This window comes from Stenella coeruleoalba (assembly GCF_951394435.1).
Source record: "Stenella coeruleoalba genome assembly, chromosome: 15".
NCBI classification, from domain to species: Eukaryota; Metazoa; Chordata; class Mammalia; order Artiodactyla; family Delphinidae; genus Stenella; species Stenella coeruleoalba.
In genome coordinates, this window is record NC_137161.1 from 80,104,430 (window position 1) to 80,122,097 (window position 17,668).

Sequence of the window (17,668 nt, forward strand, 5' to 3'; positions counted from 1 at the left end):
AAGTGCAGATTTTTTTTTTTTTTTTTAACAAGGGCCAATGAGGTGTGTTGGTTTGTTTTTCAATTGAATTTTTAAATTAGCCAAACGAGGCCCCCCGGAAACAAGCAACATGCATTTCATGTTTGCACCTTTCTTGTACGTTGCAGCCTGGAGAGTTCCCCTTGACATAGACTCAAACTCCTAACGTGACAAGGAGCCGGTACCACACACAGTAAAGAGTCGGCAGGTCGCGGGCCTCTCATCGGGCCTCTAGCGTTTGAGCTATAACCAGAAGGGCCCCACCTGAGGAGCAGCAAACACTGACATTTTGGGACCCGCGGATTCTCACACCACTTGCTCTGAGGCGAACGCACCGCACCGAGTCCGCTCGATCGAAGGCACGCACATTTTAAGAATGAAATATCATCGGAGCCCGAGACACTCTTAAACGCTTTACCAGCTGCCAAACCCGAAGCAGTCAGTGACGCCACCACTTCGGGACGAGCAAAGAAAGGCTAAGGATGGGGGAGGCGTTCCCAAGGAAAACCTGACAAAGGAAGAAAAGCTCCACTGAGCCGGGAAGGGCAGGGCCTGGCCCTGGAAGCAGCCCCGGAAACACCACGGGAGAGGCCGCACAACCAAGAAGAGACCAGAAAAGCCACCGTCCGCGAGCGAGCGCCCGCGTGGGCTCTCCCGCAGCACGGCCCTGCCTGCGCTCCGCAGACGCCCTGCGGCCTCGCGCCTCGCCTGGACCGTCTCGGAGCGGGTGGGGGCGGGTGGGGGGTGAGGAGGAGACGGACACTCGTTAGTCAAGGTTCTCATCGCCCGGTGACGCCCGCCATGCATCGGCCCAGACTCACGGTTCGTCTTCTTCTTCCTCGACCCCGGGAGGGGCCAAGCGGACGCGAGACCCTGTCAACCTACCACTCAGGTCGCTGTTGGAGATGCGCAGCGCGGCGTTCTCGGACTGCAGCGAGCGGTTCTTCTCCAGCAGGAGTACCTCCAGGGGCCTGGATGAGTCCTAGACGGGGCAGAGCGGGGCTCACTGCGGGGCCGCCGGACCCCCAGGATCCCGGCTCTGACCTGACCACCGCCCGCCCTCTCCCCGAAGATGCTCCACGCACGTGGAGAACACTCGAGCTCCTTTCTGAGATAACTCATTCCGGCTGAAGTAATTTCTCTCTTTCTAGGCTCACACAGCTTCCAGACAGCTCATCGTTCCCTCTTCTGTACCCAAATCCGCGCATCTAGACCTCTGCTTTGTTAGGCAAGGGAGTCACAGACCTGTCAGGAAGGCCTGCAAAGGGGATCGCTTTTGGGCGCCAGCCACCCAGAGTCAGAGGCTGCCTTCTGGGCATCGGGAGCGGGCTTCCACGTGATGACTGAAAATTTTAACTGGCCGCTGGGTTACCGTGCGCCATTGTCATCTTGCCCGTTTCTTGTCCACGTGAGGCAGTAGCTAATAAAAATTCCTAAGTCAGTCAGTCCACTTGGGGCTGCTCGTTTAACACAACCTGAAATCGTTTGTACCCACGTTCTCAGGACCTGCCCAAGTTAAATTGCAATTTCACGTGAATGCGGTTACCAGTTTCAAAGACACTAACTTTTCTCTTCTTGCCCCTTTTAAGTTAAAGATAATTTGCTTTAACTTGGCGAAATATCCTTGAGGAGAAACACCGCGACGGCGAAGCAGTGACGCGGATGCTCACGCACACGGAAAGCAAAGGGAGACCATGTACCTGCGTCCCAGCTCCCTCGGCCGGAGCAAACTCCATGGACTTCAGGATGCTGCGGAGAGCAAGACAGAGCCGTTAGCCCTGCTCGGACCTTTGGGGGCAGCCGCGCTAACGAGCGGCCACGTCACCGCTTCCTGCTCTCCAGGAACCGAGGAGCTGACAACTTTAACAACTTCCCTGGCAGCTTTATCATCTGATAGCGTCTCTGGAATAACTATTCGACTAGCAGTTGGCCAGCGAAAGTTTCTTGCCCAGCATGTAAATCATTCCATATGGAATCACACCAGGTCTGTTCAGAGTATAATTTTAAAGTTAAGTTGAACGCAGACGTAACACTGCTGCAAGTGGAATGTATTTGTAAAGCTGAGAAGGGCTGAAAAAGCTGTAACGAGGAAGCCGGGGAGAGGAACCGATGCCCCTGGCCGCTGCCGCCCGGGGATGGGCCAGGAGCGAGGTCCCACCGCTGGGTGGCTCAAAGGCGGCAGCGGACCGTCTGCAGCCCAGGCTGGGGAAGGAGCCACTACCAAGGTGTGGGCGCGAGGGCTCACGTCTCCTTTGTTCTCCTTACCATGGAAACTGCTCCGGTCTCGGCCTGTGTCAACAAGTCCGAGAGCTGAGTGAGCGCGGGTGCCCAGGACTGCTGTTCACAGCGTTCCGCACACGTGGACACTCCTTTCTTCCTGTGGGTCCATGTGGCCCCAAGGAGCCCAGGCGTTCCCCTCACGCTCGAGGCGGGAAGGTGAGAAAGTGGGCAGCTTCCATCCCGGGCACCGGGCCTCCTGCACTCTCCCAGCTGGGACTCTAGCCTCGGCCCTTCTACAAGATCAATGGCAGTGCCATCCGGAGAGCACAGCGTGCCCAGGGCCCAGGGGGCTCTCTGTGCCACGGCCCCCGGGAGGTTCAGTGAGGAGCCGACCGCTCTTAGCTCCCCTGTGGTTGTATCTTTGTAGTGGCCCCTGTCGTGTAAACTAACAAAACGGGAACGAGGAGCTCATAATTCTGTTTTATGATGAGCTGCTACCAAGAATCATAAGAGCCTCGGGCCGCACTGCATCAGCCAGGAGAGAAGAGGCGAGCAGTCTGGACAAGCCTGTCTTTTCTTTGTGGCTGTCACATTGTTTGCAGCTATATTCTTGTCTGAGGGCCTCTTTAGGATCATGTAAGAAAAGACTAAGTGCGTCTGAATTTATACTGAAAACATCAGTGTCTCTTCATTTATTTATTTTATTTTTTTGCGGTACACGGGCCTCTCACTGTTGTGGCCTCTCCCGCGGCAGAGCACAGGCTCCAGACGCGCAGGCTCAGTGGCCATGGCTCACGGGCCCAGCCGCTCCGCGGCATGTGGGATCTTCCCGGACCGGGGCACGAACCCACGTCCCCTGCATCGGCAGGCGGACCCTCAACCACTGCGCCACCAGGGAAGCCCTCTCTTCATTTATTCACCAAGTTTACCGACAGCCTACTACGTGCCTGGTGCTGTGCAGACTCAGAACCACTTCTCATCCTCAGGGACCCTACAGTGATTCTGGGTGGAAGACAAAATCCAAACAGCACCAGCGGGAGAAAACCCGGGCAGGAGACGGGTGTGTCTCATGAGATGTCAGTGTTTGTGAAGGGCCTTGAAGGAGCAGAATGCTTTACAGACTCCTGGGGTGGGGCACGGTGGGGACCTCAGGGGAAGAGATGGGACGGAACGGGCGCTGGCGTGCATCCAGAGGGCGTGTGGATCACCAGGAACTGGGAAGCCAGGGACACCTTCTAGCAGAAGAGCCACCTGAATGGGGCTGCGCTGGGGCCGTGTTGGGCAGATGTAGCAGAAGCCCTGGCAGGAATATGGGCGGCTGTCCTGGGAGAGGGTGAGGGCCGGCGAGTGGCTGGGCAGGCGGACCTGGGAGGGAGCAGCCTGGGGCCAAGAAGCCTTGGTTCTCGGTGAGAGAGGTGAGCTCAGAGGAGGGGGTGTGGGCCTGGCCTCAGCCTGGGAAGGGCGGGGGCTCCGGAGAAGGCCTTCAAGTCAGTTTTTTCGATTCAACACTAGGGAGGGCACACATTGTTTTTGTTTTCGTTTTTTTTTGCTCACTGTTGTGGCCTCTCCCATTGCAGAGCACAGGCTCCGGATGCGCAGGCCCAGCGGCCATGGCTCACGGGCCCAGCCACTCCGCGGCATATGGGATCTTCCTGGACCGGGGCACGAACCTGTGTCCCCTGCACTGGCAGGTGGACTCTCAACCACTGCGCCACCAGGGAAGCCCTTTTTTTTTTTTCTTTTGAGGCGGGAAGAAGAGGGAAAGGGATGAGGAGGCGGGTAGAGAAGTAAAAAATATACCTCCCGGAAATGCGGTGGGGGAGAGGACAGAGCTCAAAGAAGCTGGACCTGCAGAGAGTTGAGGGGGTGTCCAAGGAGGCGTGCAGAGGCCCGCTGTGTCAGGGGGGTGAGGATGCTCGGGGAGAGAAGTGAGTGGAGCCCCCGGGAGTCACCCCGCCAGGGAGGAGGCTGCTGACGCAGGGGGCGAGAAGGTCGAAGAGGCCTTCACGTGGGCTTTTTTAGCAAACCCGAGGGAATGGAATTAAGAATCCGAAGAACAGCATGGGGAGTGGGTGTAGGCTTATTTTAAAAGGAGAAATTAAAAATGTCAGCAAGAGCGAAACGAGCTGATGGGAGGAGTAGGAAGGAAGGGACCAGCGTGGCGGGGTCAGCCTGGAGAGACGGGAGGGAGAAGCCGAGACCAGAGGAGTCGTTTCGAGGCAGGGGCTCCGGGAGCCGCGGGCGTCTGTCCCCTCCGTCAGGCAGAGCACTGGGGGGTCTGCTGAGGGGTCGGGGTGCAGCTGGGGGCAGAAGGGTATGCCAAGGGCGTGGCAAGGCCCCCGGGAAGCAGAGGCGGCCAGCAGCAGGGGAGAGGCCCGGAGCCTGCAGGGACCCAGGCCCAGGGACCCCTCTGCAGTGTTTGCCAACCTGGCTGGGGAGGAGAGGGCAGCTCGGGTGAGACTCTTCGAGGCGAGGGAGGGCAAGGGGCGGCCGTGTGCACTGTCGGGGCACTGCCCGTGAGCTCTAGGCGGGCCAAGGGCAGCTCAGGGGAAGGAGTTTGAGGCGGGAGGGTCAGGCTGGGCGCCGGGGCCCGAGGAGGGAGCTTCTAAGCGTGGGAACGTGAGCATCAGCTCCAAAGGGTGACAAGCTTTCAGCTGCTGCCTCTCGGGTGGAGGCCGGGGGATCAAAGTCCCATAGTTTAAGCCAGGGAGGCGTGAGGCCTCAACTGGAAAATGTTTCCTTGCTCTGTTCTCCTTCTGTTTGGGGGACTTACAGCTAAAAAGTAAGCTCGTATTTTATATTTCCTACAAAGGCAGTATCTCCCCTGATTCCGTGCAGACTGGTGACTTTTATGCACAGAGTTCCATAAAAAGTCCAAAGAATTCAGGCACAGGCCTGAGTGCAAACACCCGCCACGGCGAGTAGCCCCGGATGTGGCCCCGTGGTGGAGCCTGAGCCAGGGGCCCCGCAGCTGCCCCCTCGCTGACACGGGGTTTCCTTAGTACATGGCCCCAACGAGCCCTGGCTCGTGAATGGCCGAGCTGCATCTCCAAACTTACTTTAGCTCTTTCTTCACCTCTTCATAGTCAGCCTGTCCTTTGAGTTTTTCTTCCAGTTGCTGAAAACAGAGAGGGATTTTATTAGTGGTCGTGTCTGAAGAAGGGTGCTGGGCTTTGCCATGGACCGAATGTGGTGTCCCCACAAATTCCAATGTTGAGATCCTAACCCCCAACACGGTGATGGCATCAGGAGGTGGCGCTATTGGGAGGTGTCGAGGTCATGACTGGAATTAGTGACTTAAAAGAGACCCCTGAGAGGCCCTTCTCGGGGCCACGTGAGGACGCAGCGGGAAGACGGCAGTCTGTGAACCAAGAAGGGAGCCCTCAACGTACACAGAAAATGCTGGAGCCTCATCTTGGACTTCCAGCTTCAGAACTGTGAGAAACAGAAGTGTCTGCTGTTTACATGCCCTGGTCTCTGGTATCCCGTCATGGCAGCCCCAATGGGCTAAGACCCTTCACTGACTACGTCCCCTGTAAAGCATCCAGCAGCCCCGAGGGAGCCCAGACATGCACAGTGAAAGGTGACAACTGTGGAGTCGTCCCTTGTCCTTTGCTCGTTGCCTGATGTTGAGTGGGCACAGGCGTGCGTGCACACCACACACACACACACACACACACACACACACACACACACGCACGGCAACCGTAAGGTTGTAACATAAACCCCAATGAAAGTAGAAGGAAAAAGCTTTACAGAAGTGGAAAACCGAACTACGAAAAGGCCATTTTGTATGAAATCCCACAAAATGGCCAACAGGATGAAGAGACGCTCTCCTGGTGTTTGAAAAGCAGCGTGTGGCTTTTCACAAACTACGTGAGGCCAGCTGACCCGTACGGTTAGTTGTCAACACCTTTGGTGGGACCCTGCTGATAAGAGATACGGCCCTTTTGTCACTGAGGTCAGCATCAGATAGGCACCAGGGAAAATGCGTTTGTATTTCTGGAGGGGTCCCCCCAGACGCGGGGGATTTTAGCAGCGGAGGCTGGTCCGCTGGGTGGTCACTGCTTTCTCCGACAGATGGTCCTGCAGGGAGGGCCCTGGCAGGGCACCCTGGCCAGCAGGGCCACGGCTGGGCATGGCTGACTCCCTGACCCTAGAATGCCCTTCAGAGGGAAGGTCAGGGGCCCTCTGGCAAGCTTCCCAGGTGCGGTGATGCTCTGCTGTGCTCCATTCACCTCTGTGAGCTCACGTGGTACCCACGTGGCTGTTTGTGCCCGGAGCCCTGCGGGGCCTTCTTGCCAGGAAGAGCCTTTGCTGTAGAGTGGGCGGCAGAGGGTGCCTCCTTCTCTGAAGGTGCTTTTGGCCTAGTTTGTTTTTGCCCTTCCCCCCTCCACCAAAGGAGTTCTTTGTGGGAAGGAAGACAGCTTGACATAAAACGCAAAGCCTCAGCCAGCAGGGGGTCCTGCCCCTTTAGCATCCTTCCAAGCCTGGGGCGAGCAAATTCCGATTCTTGAATCAACAGGCCCTTCCCATCCCCAGGGCTTCTAGTTACCTTTTTAGGCTCTACTTGACCAGCCACGTCTATGATCACAGTTTACAGCTGGCTGAGAACATTCTAGAATTTGGGGAGAAGATTCCCACCTGAATCCCACGTGGCCCCATTTAGCCCGTCTTTTCCTTTTGCCTTTGCTGGCGGTTTCTTGTGTGTGTGTTTCCCATTGTGTAGAATTGCTCTGCCCTAGTTCCTTTTTAAGACCTCTTGCCTGTATTACAATGGTTTCTCCTCATAATCAAACAGGGTAGCATGCACTCATTTTCCGACAAAAGATGCTGAGAAGGTGCTCATGAAGACACGATTCTTTCATTCTCCTCCCTGTGGTCGGAGAGTGGGAAGCCTTTCCTAACACAAGATTGCCCAGCGCTGCCGGGACGCAAAGCACCTTCGGAGGGTGGGACTCACTGACGCTGCGCACGGAGCGCGCATAAAAAGTGGTCACGTTCAGAGAACAGGAGACGGGCAGGAAGAACGGCAGACACGAAGCTTCTGGACCTGGCACGGCCCAGAACCTGGAGTCAGCTCTGTCACTCACGAGCCGGGCCCTTTGGGCACGTCAGTCAGCGGCTCATCTGTGAGACGGGAAGGCCGGTGACCTCCGAGTACTGAGCGAAGGGGCACGAGACAAGGAGCCGGTGCAGAAGCTGGCGCCGAGGGGCCTTCGATGCGGGACCACTGTCGCTGCCAGGTCCTGCTGCGGGTTCCCTGAGAGCACGGCTGCAGGCCTTCGATCAGCCCAGATCATAAGGTTTTCGGGCTGGAATCTGTCTGGTTAAATATGAGTTTTCACTGAGAACCAAACAGCTTCCACTGAAATTTCTGCCATCTGCCTGGGGGGCAGCATAGTCAGGAAGAAATCAACATGGCGGCTGCAAACCTCTGTGGAGCAGACACCTGGACGGGGGCCTGGCGGGGGGCGCCTCACAAAGCCCGTCCCCACCGAGCTCCCAGCGGAGCGCCGTCTCAGGACCCCGCGTGTGGCGGCAGGCTGGGGGTGGGCCGGGGCAGGAGGCAGGCGGCGTGGGCCCACACAGGCAAGAGCCCAAGTGCCCTCAGCTCTGTTCTTTGGCCAGAAACTCCTTGCTGGGCGCCCGTAACGTCTGGTTTCAGGAGGTCCTGCCCGGAAAGGGCAGCAGGTGCTCCTAGATCCCAGGCCCGGCTCCGCACCTCACACGTCATCTTATCCAGTTATCGCGACACGTCTGCAGAGCATCTGTCTGTCCGTCCAGAGAAACAAAGAAAAAAAAAACCCACAGGGGGTCTGCACCAAAGGCCGTGGCAGAGCCCGAGGCTGCCCAGAGCAAGTGCAGGAAGCAGTGAGGCGGATCTGGCTCCAGGATCCCTGTGGTACCAAGTCTGCAGATGCTCTAGCCCCTTACACAGAATGGCGCAGGGCACTTGGCCCTCCGAGTCCGTGGATGTGGAACGTGCAGAGACAAGAGCCCCAACTGCAATACTGAGTGCTTAGCCTGTGGAAGAGCACTCAGTAACGATGGTGACTGTTATTACTGTAGTTATGACTACTTCATCCCTGGTGGGTGGTACTGAATACGACGAAAGGGTTCTGAAGACACTCTGTGGTCCTCGATCCAGGCGCTCCATTTACGAAGTTCTCCACAGCCCAGTCTGCCACCTCCGAGCGTCCCTGCGGCTCTTTGGCAGATCCATGGAGGAGGACGGAGGCCCAGAGCAGCTCTGGCTGTCTGATGCCGATGGCAGGAAAGGCAGCCCCACATCCTGCGCCATGAATGCAGAATCCGGCAGGCGGGTCGCCTTCCTGAAAAGGGGCTCTTGTAAAGGAACCCACTCTGACCTTGTATAGAGAGGGGAGGAAAGGTCTAGGGTGGAGCTGGGCTTCGAGCTCAGTCCCACTTTGCTGTGACCCTGGGTGACGGGCTTAGGCTGTCGGGCCCCACGCTCCTCATATGGGAAGGGGGGAAGAGTAAGAAGAAGGGTTTCCAGAGGACAGTGGTGAGGAAATGTCGGATGCACAAGTGCAGGCTGCCAGCACCCCTCAAACACGGTGGTTTTATGATATGTTAATCACACACGTTTAATACTATAGAGCACGTATGTGGTTCCAGACTTAGTAGGAGCTCATCAAACGTTTCTTGAATTGCTAGAAGCATTATCTATCTGAAGTTCTTAAAATCCTGGCTACGACTCAAATAATGAGGTAATTTAATTTAAAATGCAAAGCATTTTGGTGTGCAGCAAATTAGGTACTGAATTTATAAAAGATATCTGTCTTAGTCAAGTTATAACATGGGGCCTAGGGCTACCAACTTAAGGGACCTCTGGCACAGAGACTAATGCAAAGACCCTCGAAAGACCTCGTCCTCCAGGTTGCACAGCAAGGGGTCAAGGTAGCAACACGCCTTTGCCACACAACGGACGGGGCCGGAGAGGCGACTGTTGCGGCTTACAGGCAGCTCTGTCTTCTTCCTCTGGGATAATCGGAGCCAGGCTTTCGGCAGTGCTGTCTGAAGACCCACAGCTCAGGTTAGGGGCATCGGTGTGTGACCCCTCACCCTGACGTGGACCCCGGGGCTGAGGGGCCACCAGTCAGAACCCAGCGGGTGTGACTGGGCTCCCTGGTCCGGGCAGGGGTCTGAGGTTGACTCTGCCTCTCTAGGGTCTGGAACTAGGCAGCGTGCCCCTCCTTTTCACCTGAACGGGGACCCCCTCAGGTCTCCACTGTTCCTTGGTGAGAGGTGGCAGTTACGTAAATTTAGGATCTGCTGAGGCTGGCCTGGGGGAGAAGCCCAGGGACGCCCAAGGTGGGCGCTGTGCGTGCACTACGGGGAGGCTGAGAACGCAAGACAAAAAGGGGAGACCCCCCCCGCCCCCAGGCCAGGGGGTGGGGAGAGTGACCATGACATTGGAGGCCTTGCTGCCAGCTGGAGAAGTGCGGCTCTGGAGACACAAGGGGGACCCCTGTGTGGCAACCCCATCACAAGTCACCTCCAGCCTCCATGAACTGTGACCCAGGCACAGGGCGGACGGGAGCAGCTCCTTCTCACGGAATCGTGCCACCATCGTCCAGGAAGGTCCTGGCTCAGTATTTCAGCTACTTGGACACTGTATGGTTGGCTAAGTGGGCCACAAGCTGGGGATCACCTGCAGGTGAGTATCTAGATTTACTCACCCAGTGACCAGGGGCACGTGTGTCTAAGAGGATTCACCGTAGGTTCCCACAATTAGCTCCCTGAAGCATTTCCAGTAACGCCCACCGGTTTGCAGCGATTTACTTGTGACCTCAATGCAGATAACTGGTCTTGAGGCCTCTAGCACGATGCCCCAGAGGGAAGAGGCCCTCGGTTTCTTCCCTCTGGGGCATCTCCGCTGCTGCCTCCCTTCCCGGGGCCCCCTTCACCCCCCTCCTCCCCGTGGAAGGCTCACTGCTTCCTTCAATTGCACAGATGGCTTCCTTCAATCTGTGCTCACAGTGCCTTCAAGATGCAGCCAGGACGAGGCTCAGGGAGGCTCGGCTCCCGGGCTCTCTGATACCGGGATGTGTGACGTTAAAACTCACTCGTGCCGTCCAGGGAGGGCAGGGGCCATGGAAGGACACACAGGCCTCCCCGCTACAGCCACGGGCTGGCTGGCACCCCCTCCCCGAGACAGCGATTATCATCATGCCCACCCGCGGCAAGCGACCAACGGAACGTGGATGTCGGAGCTTCACACACTGAGACGATGATGAGATGCTCGTTAAAACGCGGTCAAGGGCAGCCCCGGTGCAGAGGAAACACACGGCCGGTGAGGGAACTTATGTAACCAAAGAGGCAGCGTCCAGAATTAAAGGCGCTGAACGAGTGCAGAGAAGTGGTTGTCGGTCTTTGGTCCTGTCTCCACCCCGCGAGGGACACAGTGTGCCCCACAGTGGCTCAAAAGGACCCATCGGAACCTCGGGAGGTGGCGTGAGGGGTGCGGAGGGTTGGGGAGGCTTGTGCAGTTCGGAAAAAGGCCCCCAGGTGAATGGAGCACACCTGCCCACCCGCCCACCCGCCCAGTGAGAAGTACTGATCAGTGAGAAGTACTGATCTTTAAAGCAACTGCAGAAAATATCATTTCTCCCTAGGGGAGATGGGCCTCAGTCAGTCCTTACAAACCCCCATCTTACACCTGAGCTATTGGTAGCACTGTCTCCTGTGCCCTAGCGAGTAGAGCGCAGGTGACTGCCGCGTCACACCGCCTCTGTACTGAAGCGTTCCAACAGAAGGCCCCAGAATAGTGTTATCAAAAGCAGCAGCCTCGCAATGGCAGTCGCGTTATTTCACTAATTATGAACACAGGATTATCCTCGACAAGCGGCACGGTGCTGCAGTGCTTGTCAGATCAGGCAGGAGGAAACAGCTCCCACTTCTGAGCTGGTTTTCATGTCTATTTGAAGGTTAGAGGATGCACCGCTGTATGCGGCTAGTGATGGTGAACTTGGCTTGAAAAAGCAGAGTATGGGGAGAGAGACTGGTAAGCATCCAGCTGGCAATTTATCCTCATAATTATCAATCAGTTACGAAGGCGAAGGGAAGAAAGCATTAGTCGCAAAGAGAGGGAGTGTTTCAAGGTGCTCGGAAAAGCAAACCACTTAGTCCGCAAACGTGTTCCATTACAGAGTGCACCCCCAGGGGGTCCTGGTGGAGGAGACCCCCAGTCAGCTCGAGACTCCATAATCTCAAGACTTGTCCGTGGACTTCCCTGGCGGCCCAGTGGTTGAGACGCCGCTCTTCCACTGGGAGCGGGCGCGGGTTCGATCCCTGGCCGGGATCCTGCGTGCCACGCGGCATGGCCAAAAAAAAAAAAAAAAAAGACTTGTCCGTTACGCCTCCTGCCCCTGTGAGACCAGTGCCCCTCATCCCTTCAGTCACCGTCATCAAGCACATTAGCATTTCTCTCCGAGGTCATGGTCAGCGTCCATGGTGAAACCACCCACCACGCCAGGATGCGGAGAGACAGCTGGAGGCTGGAGCATCTTCAGACGTAGATCCCACAAAGCTGGACAGCACCGTCCAAGATGGAAAAGACGGGGTGTTGGGGGTTGGAAGCGGGAGGAGGAGGAAATGGGAAGCTCAGGGGCGGCTCCCGGCTGCGTCCAGCGGCCACCACGGCTGGGCCCCAGACCCCCGCCACAGAAGCATCAGGTGGTCGATTTGACAGGTCTCATTCATAAAATATTTTTCTAGTAATTGTTTCACTGCTTAGTTTAGATTTGAGACTATAAATTATACACGTTAGGAGAAAAAAAAAGCCCAGGGAAGTATCTCATTCAATTAACCTTATTCCCTTGGGCGAGGGAGGCTGACGGGCCCGTTTGGGGAAGGCGGATACCTTCTGTGTGTGGGTTCGATATCAGGGAGAGCTTCACTCCTGGCGACAAGGGGTTAAGATAATTAAAATCAGAGAAGTCTTGTTACTAGAGGACATATTTTGATTATTAGATCAGATGAAGATAAGGGAGTAATAATTTTGGAAGAAGTATTGCCGAATTGTTTCATTAACTGCACAGTATTAAAGAATTCCCCCAAGATACAGATAAAGAACATTAATTTCTGAAACTGCGTTTCATTTTTGGTGAAGGCAAACATTAAAACCTTAACTGATTTAGAAGAAATTGCTCTGTAATAAAAAACGTAAGGCCTACAGCCTCCCTCTCATGTAGTCAAACGCATCATGTACTGGAGTCGAAGCCTTTAACTGTAACAAAGGAGGGGAAGGCCAATTATCCAATAGCAGGGCCACTGCTGGGGTCAGAAATGGCTATAACGCGAGGAAATGACACTGAATCTGGAAATAATAAGTGAGCACTGGCGCTCAGTGGGCAGGCTGATGAGAGCCTCAGTGTGGCCGGGCCTCAAGCATCTCCCCATCCCGGCAGGACCGTCTCCTCCGCGGGGCCCGGGCACCCGGCAGTTTCTCAGACAGTGGATGAAATCCACCCAAAGAGGCAGAGAAGGATCTAGTGAGGCTGAGCTGTGGGTGCCCCGGCGCCAGCGAGGCCAGGCCAGGGGGCTGCCGGGAGGACAAGACTTGCTGGAGACTGAGTTCTGCCTCAGAAACATGGTCATGCGTGGAGGAAAAAAGAAAATCTCAATTAAAAAAAAAAATCAAAATGGGCCTAACCACATTCTGGAATTACCTTACATGAGAAAAAGTTTTCCTGACATTTTTACAACCAACTCTGATCCACTTTCTTTAGAGCACAGAGACTACAATTGGCAGTCGGTCACTTATCCATTCACACCCGCCTCGAATGGGCGCTGAGCGGGGGCGGCGGGGGGGCCCGGTGGAGCGGGGACGGCAGAGCCGATGCCGCGCCCTCGCCGGTCCTGTCTCTTCCCTGTCAAATAAGATACCACCGAGGAGTCCCTGCTGGCTCTGACGTGTGAATCTGGGGTGCCACGACTATCTCCACATCATGCTAACTCCAACAGATTGGGAATACCTTAAATAAAGTGTAATTAAAAAAATGTAACGTAAAAGGTTCTGGGTTCTGAATGTGGGACACCAATTTACGAGAAGCCCCTAGAGGATCTAGCTTTCGGCTAGACTGCTGAAGACGCCGGAGGGAGACCAGCGGCTGATGGTGGGAGCTCCCCGTGCTGAAGCAACGCCACGCTCCGGGCCCCGGCGCCTGGCACAGGCCTGAGGGTCAAAACCATCCCTGCAGGTGGGGAGCAGGGCCCACGGGGCTCGGTCAGATGTGCCCTCCACGAACCCCTGGCTTTCATGTCGTTTGGGCACAGGGCGGGCTGGGGTCTCGGTGTGCTGGGTCCTCCCGCTGGCACCTTCTCCAGGAGCCAGGGAAGGCCGGCAGAGCTGCACTAACGCGTCTGCGGATGGCCTGCGCCCCGACGGCACTCCAGCCCAGGCGGTGTGCTGTGGGCAGGTGGGCACCTAGGATCGGGGTTTCTACAACGGGCTGCGTGCGAGGACAGCGGACCAGGAGGGACGTGCCCCCTGGGCAGGGGCTGACGGGAGGGGTCAAGGCCCATCCCGCCTCGCTGCCTTGGGCTTCAGGGCTCTGCTTCTGGCTGCCTCACAGAGGTCAAGGCTGCCATGCCTGCTGTCAGTCAGGACAAGGTGTTCTCCAGACAAGAGCCCTGATGGAGCTTCTGAGTGACGTGTCCAGGGGACCTCACGCCTCCTTATACTGGTCTCACTGGAGGGAAAGACTTGGCTGATGGCTGCAGCTCACCTGAGATAAAACCCCAACAGTCACTTCTGCTTTCAAAAGAGAAGGAGTTTTAACCATGACCTTTGCAGACAACAAAAACGAGATACATGTGTGCGACGGCTACGGCGGGGCAAATGAGTTAGTTGGCTTTGAGGCGAGACCCCCCTGCCGTGGTCACTACACTGGGGGCCGAAGTGCCCCGCTGAAGAGCTCGGGGTGTCGGCGGGGAGCCGGACTGCCGAGCCCGGGCTCCTTCCGGGGCCACGTGGGAGGGAGGTGGGGTGTGCGCGTGCGGCCCTCCCCCGGCCCCTGGGGCCCCCGGTGCCCTTACTTTGAGGGTGCTGTTCTTGGCACTCAGCTGCTGCTCGAGCTGGGAGATCTGGCTGGCCGAGTTCTCGCGCAGCTTCGTGAGGCTGGCCTGGAGTCTCTGCACGTCCTCCACCAGCTGCGCGATCTCCCGCTCTTTGGCGGCCAACTCAACTTCCAGGCTAGAGCGGGTGAGGACCTCTATGGCCTGCTCCTGCGGAGGAGAAAGGAGATGACAAAACCGCGCCGGCCTCGGACGGGCGCTTGGGGTTGCCGGTGCTGGCAACCGAGGCGAGAAGCAGGCAGTGGGAAGGATGTGGTTGGTGGCGTGGACGATACGGCATCACGTCCTGCCTCTGCTTGGACCGCACCTGCCCGTCGCCCTCCCCCCGACCTTCTCGTCTGCACGGGGAGCTGCCACCTGGATGCGTCTGTTCGACAAGCATTTACCGAGTACCCACCAGGTAGCAGGCACACAGCAGGGGACAAAAGGACAGAAGTCCCTGTCCTCACAGGGCTTCTGGTCCAGTGGGATGGGGCAGGGATGAGATGCCTTAAATATGCTTATTAGTAGCAGAGAGTGTGTCGGATGATGAAGAATGCCACGGAAAAACTGAAGCAGGGAAGGGGCAGCTGGGGCTTTTAATAATGTGGTCGGGAAAAACCGCATTGAGATGGTGACATTTGAGCAGAGACCTGAAGGAGGTGGTGGAAAGGGCCTTGCTGATGGCTGGGGATGCCAGAGGGGAAGGCTCTGAGGACAGCTCCTGGAATGTTCCAAAGCATTCGGACTTTTTACCACAAGATGAGATGCAGTGTCCTTTTGATTCATTACTCTGTTACCTAGAAGCTGAGATACTGTTTGACAAATTGATTCTCAGTTAGCATTTTTAAAAAAAGAGTTAAAAGACGTGGAAGGTGCATATTTGGGTTCCTTTGCGCAGGAATTCTTTTGATAATTGCTGTTTTAAAAAACTTACTCCCCACCCCTCAGATGTGCTCATTTTGGAAAAAATGCAAAACAGGGAAAAGGTATTTTTTTTAAGTCAAATTCTTATTTCCACTTCCCAAGGATGAAAGCAGTACTTTTCTCAAGTTTTAGAAGTAATCATAGCTCCTGAATGGTTCTGGAAGCTTGTCTGGAAGTGCCGGGCGGAGCACTTCTGGGCATGACTGAGGGGGACAGGAAGGGCAGGACCGCAAGGTCCCTGTGACAGCAGCGACCTGGGGACGCGGCTCACACTGCAGCGTAGAACGCCACCATCCTGGCTGTTGTCCCCTTGCCCCCGGAAGTGCACCGCTGCACACCCTGATTTGGCCTATACTGGGGCGGAAACAGTGACAGCTACAGCCCCAGTTGGCAGGGGCAGCCCTGCCATTCCATGCATGATGTGCCTGTCACAGGGTTTTCACCATTTGGGGACAGCCAGTCACCATGGAAATAATTTTTCATGTCTCCCTCCCAGGAAATTATGGCCTTTACCACGTAAGAATGTGAAGTTTTGTGGGCGAAGAAGGGAGCCCCGTCTGTCTCTGGTTTGTATAATGTTATAAAGTAAGTCCTTCACTTCCCCTAACTTCTGGCGGATCTGCCCGTGGCCCTGGGGCCCCAGTGAGCATCTTCCCGCCAACTTATTAAAGAGGCACATGCTGTCCAGACCCGTTCTGTTCAGCGTGGGCTCCACGGACTGGTGCCAACTCACACACCGTGGCTGGTACACAGTGAGACAAGTACAGAAATTGAGAGTAAGTGTTTAGAAACTTTTATAGCAATCTGACTTTGCTGTGACATTTTTATTGTCTTTTGTAAAACTATCAGTCTGCAACAGATTGGAAATTCAAAACAAAACAAAACAAATAAAACCATCCTTCACCACAGAGAATTTAGGAAGCGCCGCCCTAGACAACTCTGGCCAGAACCCAGGTCAGGAGCCAAGGGACCGCAGACAAGTCCTGCCAGCAGTGAGGACGGGGGAGGAGCGCGTGGGGGGGTCCTGAGGAGGGACGGGGGGTGTAGGCGGGCTGGTGGATCTTGCTCCGTCTCAGGGCGGGGACCCCACAGGCGGGCACAGGGGTGGGAGGGGCAGGGAGCAGGGCACGAGCAAGGGGTGATCAATGCCGAGAGGCTGGCTCGAAGAGGACTGAGCATGTTGGCACCTGAAAGTGACGGCTCGGGAGGGTGGCAGGAGGGGCCTGGACTCAGCAGGGGGACACGATGAAGGTGATACCCAGGGAGCTTGGCCTCATGGTGCGTCTAGGCTGTGGCACGGTATCTAATTTAACTTATTTATCCACCGTCCAACCTGAGGGATGGCAGCCATAGCAACTGTTTAAAGTGCTCTTAGGGAAAGAATCTGTAACACAAGCCCAAAGGTGATCTGGGGCTTTCAATGGGCGAGTGCAAATCACAGCAGGGATGAGGGTTCAGAGAACCTGCGTAAAAACAGGAGCTCTCAGTGTGGCCCTAGGTCCAGGATGGGTACCGGGGGACGGGCAGTCCCAGGGTACAGTTGGCTGCTCAACTCTTGGGGCCCAGCCTGGTCTGGCCACAAGCTGACCCTGTGACCTCAGGCACATCAATTAACTCATGAACCCGGGCCACAGATTCCTCATTCATAACAGAGCAGACACCATTTGTGTCTCGCATAAACTAAGCTGAGGTGAGACAATATACCCCGAAGCAGCGAGACCTTGGAATTAAGGTAGAAAACACCACCCTACTCCGACGCCCACCTGCAACACGAGGGCGTCCTGTTGTCCCACCGTGAAGACGCAGCAGAAAATGGAGGAAGAAACAGACAAGGGCCCGGGAGTTGACCGGGGCTGCGGGTGGAGGGAGAGGCCCGCACCTGGGTGATGGAGCTGGGCCTGTCGGTCCGTGGGCACCAGCTAAAAGGAGATGGTACGACAGGGTGCACAAGGTGCTGGGTAAGGTGGGGGGGGGTGAGGGGGGGTGTGGAAAACTGCAGGGGGGTCGGCGTCTGGCAGTTCAGGTGCCCTTGAGATCATTACTGAGAAGGGAAGCAAAGGTGGATTCAGGGACTCAGGACCACTGGCTCCCTCGTGTCTGTCCAGGCCTCGACTCAGCCCCACCCAAACCCCTTGGGAGCTGGGCCCTGCCCTGGCAGCTGTGGTTCAGGGGGCTGGGGTAGGGCCCAAGGACTCCCTCTTCATTCTGATGGGGTCCAGGGTCAGGACCCTGGCTCGGACAAGCCTCGGAAGGAAGGAACAGAAACTGACTTCTCTCAGTCTGACAACAGGTCCCGGTGGGCACCAGAATGGGGTCCCGAGAGTCTGTCCCAGGGGGACCTGCCCAGGCTCCAGGCTTCAGAGGTAAGGGCCTGCGTTCCTCACGGTGCCTGTGTTCCCCATGTTTCCCAAGGGGAGAA

At 56.4% G+C, this 17,668-nt stretch overlaps 1 protein-coding gene across 11 annotated transcripts in view; it reads right to left on the reverse strand.

Moving 5' to 3' along the window:
- CUX1 (cut like homeobox 1) overlaps positions 1–17,668 on the reverse strand; it is a 371,021-nt gene that overhangs the window by 69,479 nt on the left and 283,874 nt on the right. For 6 of the 11 annotated variants that reach the window (XM_079944240.1, XM_079944248.1, XM_079944243.1 and 3 more), the window contains exons 11-14: positions 14,305–14,493; positions 5,298–5,356; positions 1,719–1,767; positions 904–1,000 (exon numbers count right to left, since the gene is read on the reverse strand). In XM_079944240.1, the coding sequence (XP_079800366.1) occupies positions 904–1,000; positions 1,719–1,767; positions 5,298–5,356; positions 14,305–14,493 (394 nt within the window). The remainder of the gene's footprint in view (positions 1–903; positions 1,001–1,718; positions 1,768–5,297; positions 5,357–14,304; positions 14,494–17,668) is intronic. The other 5 variants (XM_079944241.1, XM_079944249.1, XM_079944247.1 and 2 more) reach the window with 1 other exon arrangement.